The sequence below is a fragment of the Eleutherodactylus coqui genome, chromosome 8 (genome assembly GCF_035609145.1).
Source record: "Eleutherodactylus coqui strain aEleCoq1 chromosome 8, aEleCoq1.hap1, whole genome shotgun sequence".
NCBI lineage: Eukaryota > Metazoa > Chordata > Amphibia > Anura > Eleutherodactylidae > Eleutherodactylus > Eleutherodactylus coqui.
Genome location: NC_089844.1, coordinates 130,769,479 through 130,771,908, shown reverse-complemented (window position 1 = coordinate 130,771,908; position 2,430 = coordinate 130,769,479). Strand labels below are relative to the sequence as shown.

Genomic DNA, 2,430 nt, shown 5'->3' with positions numbered 1-2,430 from the left:
GGCTTCACCGAGCAAAACCAGCTGTTTACCAGGTTGTCAGACATGGAACCCATGATGATCAGCTGACTGCCACAGTGGCATCCATATGAAGGATGTAGTCTGTAAAAGACAAAATCACTCATCACTTCCTAACAAAGTGAAATAAATGTCAGGTGCAAATCCACTGGGACTGCAATGCAAGAAAGGACGACGCAACGCTACCCTGCGGGCACTAAGGCATTTTTTTTATTATTGTAAATTGCATTATTGTTATATGGACTATATGTAGTTGTCGTGGAACCTTCCTTTGTGGAACCACGGCTTACTCAATTTGGAATGTTTACACCCCTCCATATTAATTCTGAATTGATAATGCGCATAAGAAGTTTTCACACTGACACGAGGTTCAGCATGTATAGCTTCCTCAATTCTCCTTTATTGTTGGGCGCGTAGCCTGTTTTAAAACAGTTTAACATATCCGCCCATCTGGGCAGGTCAAAGGATTACATAGATACAACGTATTGTTTAATTATTGGATAAGCATCTTGCAATTCTTCCATCCTCCGGTCATCTGTGATTGGCCATCAGGTGGTGGATGAAATGACTGGGTTGTCTTAGGCCCACGTGTGGTTCCTTCAATATAATACATGTGAAATTCTTAGTGCACATTTTAATCAAAAAATTGTAGAAGCTCACAGTTGAGACAACTTCTTTAACTTGAAGTTGCATTGTTTATTTTACCATATACTTCTGTTTCCTTTGCCTGAGGAAGGGTCCTAATGTGAATTGTACAAATGCAAACTGTATGGGAGACAGAACTTCCTGAAAAAATGTCTGCCCTCTTATATCTGCTGAAATGGTGGCCACTAAGAAAGAAAGTAAAGAAGTTGCTCAGAAAACTGAAGAATCACGCAGAGTGTAACTATAAGAAAAATAAGGATATAATTTAAGAAGTAGGGTATGGGAACATCATACATCATAAATTATATCTTAGTAGTTACTGAAGTGTCCATAACAAAAGCTGCTAAAAAAAGACACGAAGAGCAGGTTGAAGCTGGAAGTTTCTCTCTTCTCCCACTCTCATCTCATCCTGTTCCCAACTCAGATGTGTGCTGTATTTTCTTCTTCCTAAAAAATGTAATAATTTCACTCCTCACTTCCTTCCCTACTAGAACATACACCAGTGGATTTAGGAGACTGTTAGTAGCAGCAATGCTGAATAACAGCGGCAGAGCAATAGAGAGCTTATACATCAAAGTGAACTTTACCGTGTAAACAGACACCAAGTAAGTGATAAATGCTAAAACATATGGCGTCTTACTACAGAAGAAGCTCATAATGGTGACAATCACCACTCGGTACAGTCTGGATGTTGCCACCATCCTAGAATTCTTCACATGTAGAGCGATGATAATATTGGAGAACAGGATAACACATAGCGGGATAATGTAACCAACAACTGCAAATGGAACTACAAGGCGCACTGCAGTCAGTTTCTCTTCTCTCCACACTTTTGGGTCTGACTCTAACTCCTCGTCTGAGTCGTATTTGCAATCTTCCAGTGGGAACAAATCTTGGGTCTGAATTTTTACTTCAGCAAAATTAAAACTCTTTGCAATATGAGTATAGTCATAATAAGATAGAGTGCATAGTTCATCTTCATATACATCACTGTGGATGATGGCTGGAGTGCTACATATGGCCGATGATACCCAGATGACTACACACACACACCAACAAAACCTCCGAGAATGAAACCTCTGATGCCATATTGGTTTAGCTACAGACAAGGTACGATCAATATTTAGTGCTATGAGGATGTAAATACTGCAATACATATTAAGAAAGGTAAGAAAATGGTAGATTTTGCACATGATGGATCCATATGACCATCCTCTTAATACAGACGTGGCATAAAGCGGTAGAAACAAAAGAAAGGTGAAATCTGCTAGAGCCAAGTTCAGGAACCAGATTTTATATTTGTTCTTCTTCATTAAGAATCCAGTGACGAGGATGACAATAATGTTGGTGGGCAATCCGATGATACAAGTGATGATGGACAGTATAAAGCTGGAGTACTGGATGGCACTTGGGTGGGTTGTGTTAGGAGATAATGCTTGTAGTGCTGGGGATTTGTATATGTCCCACAACATATAACACAGGTTTTCATATATTTCTCGTTCCATGGTTAGAAACTGCAGGGCAGAAAAAAAGATACAAAATAGAATCTGAACATTTTTTTCTGATAAACAACTACAAAATAATAGTATGACAATGTATCACAGAGATATAAATAATACCGGAGGAACTGGCCTATATTCAGATAGCATTTCTTATTACATATTTGCATATGGCAAACACTTTCATGGGCACCAATTTACCCCAGGTATGCCTAAAAAATGTCATTAAAGGAAACCTGTTACCTGCGAAAAGCACCATAAACTAACATGA

At 38.9% G+C, this 2,430-nt stretch overlaps 1 protein-coding gene across 1 annotated transcript; it reads right to left on the bottom strand.

Moving 5' to 3' along the window:
* Positions 1-1,064: 1,064 nt before the first annotated feature.
* LOC136577927 (chemerin-like receptor 1) lies at positions 1,065-2,165 on the bottom strand. The gene has a single exon (XM_066577844.1). It carries the CDS (start codon positions 2,163-2,165, stop codon positions 1,065-1,067), a length of 1,101 nt encoding a protein of 366 aa, XP_066433941.1.
* Between the last annotated feature and the right edge of the window lie 265 nt (positions 2,166-2,430).

Excerpts from the sequence above, each read along its gene's own strand:
- LOC136577927 (XM_066577844.1), bottom strand. The coding sequence starts at position 2,165 with ATGGAACGAGAAATATATGAAAACCTGTGTTATATGTTGTGGGACATA.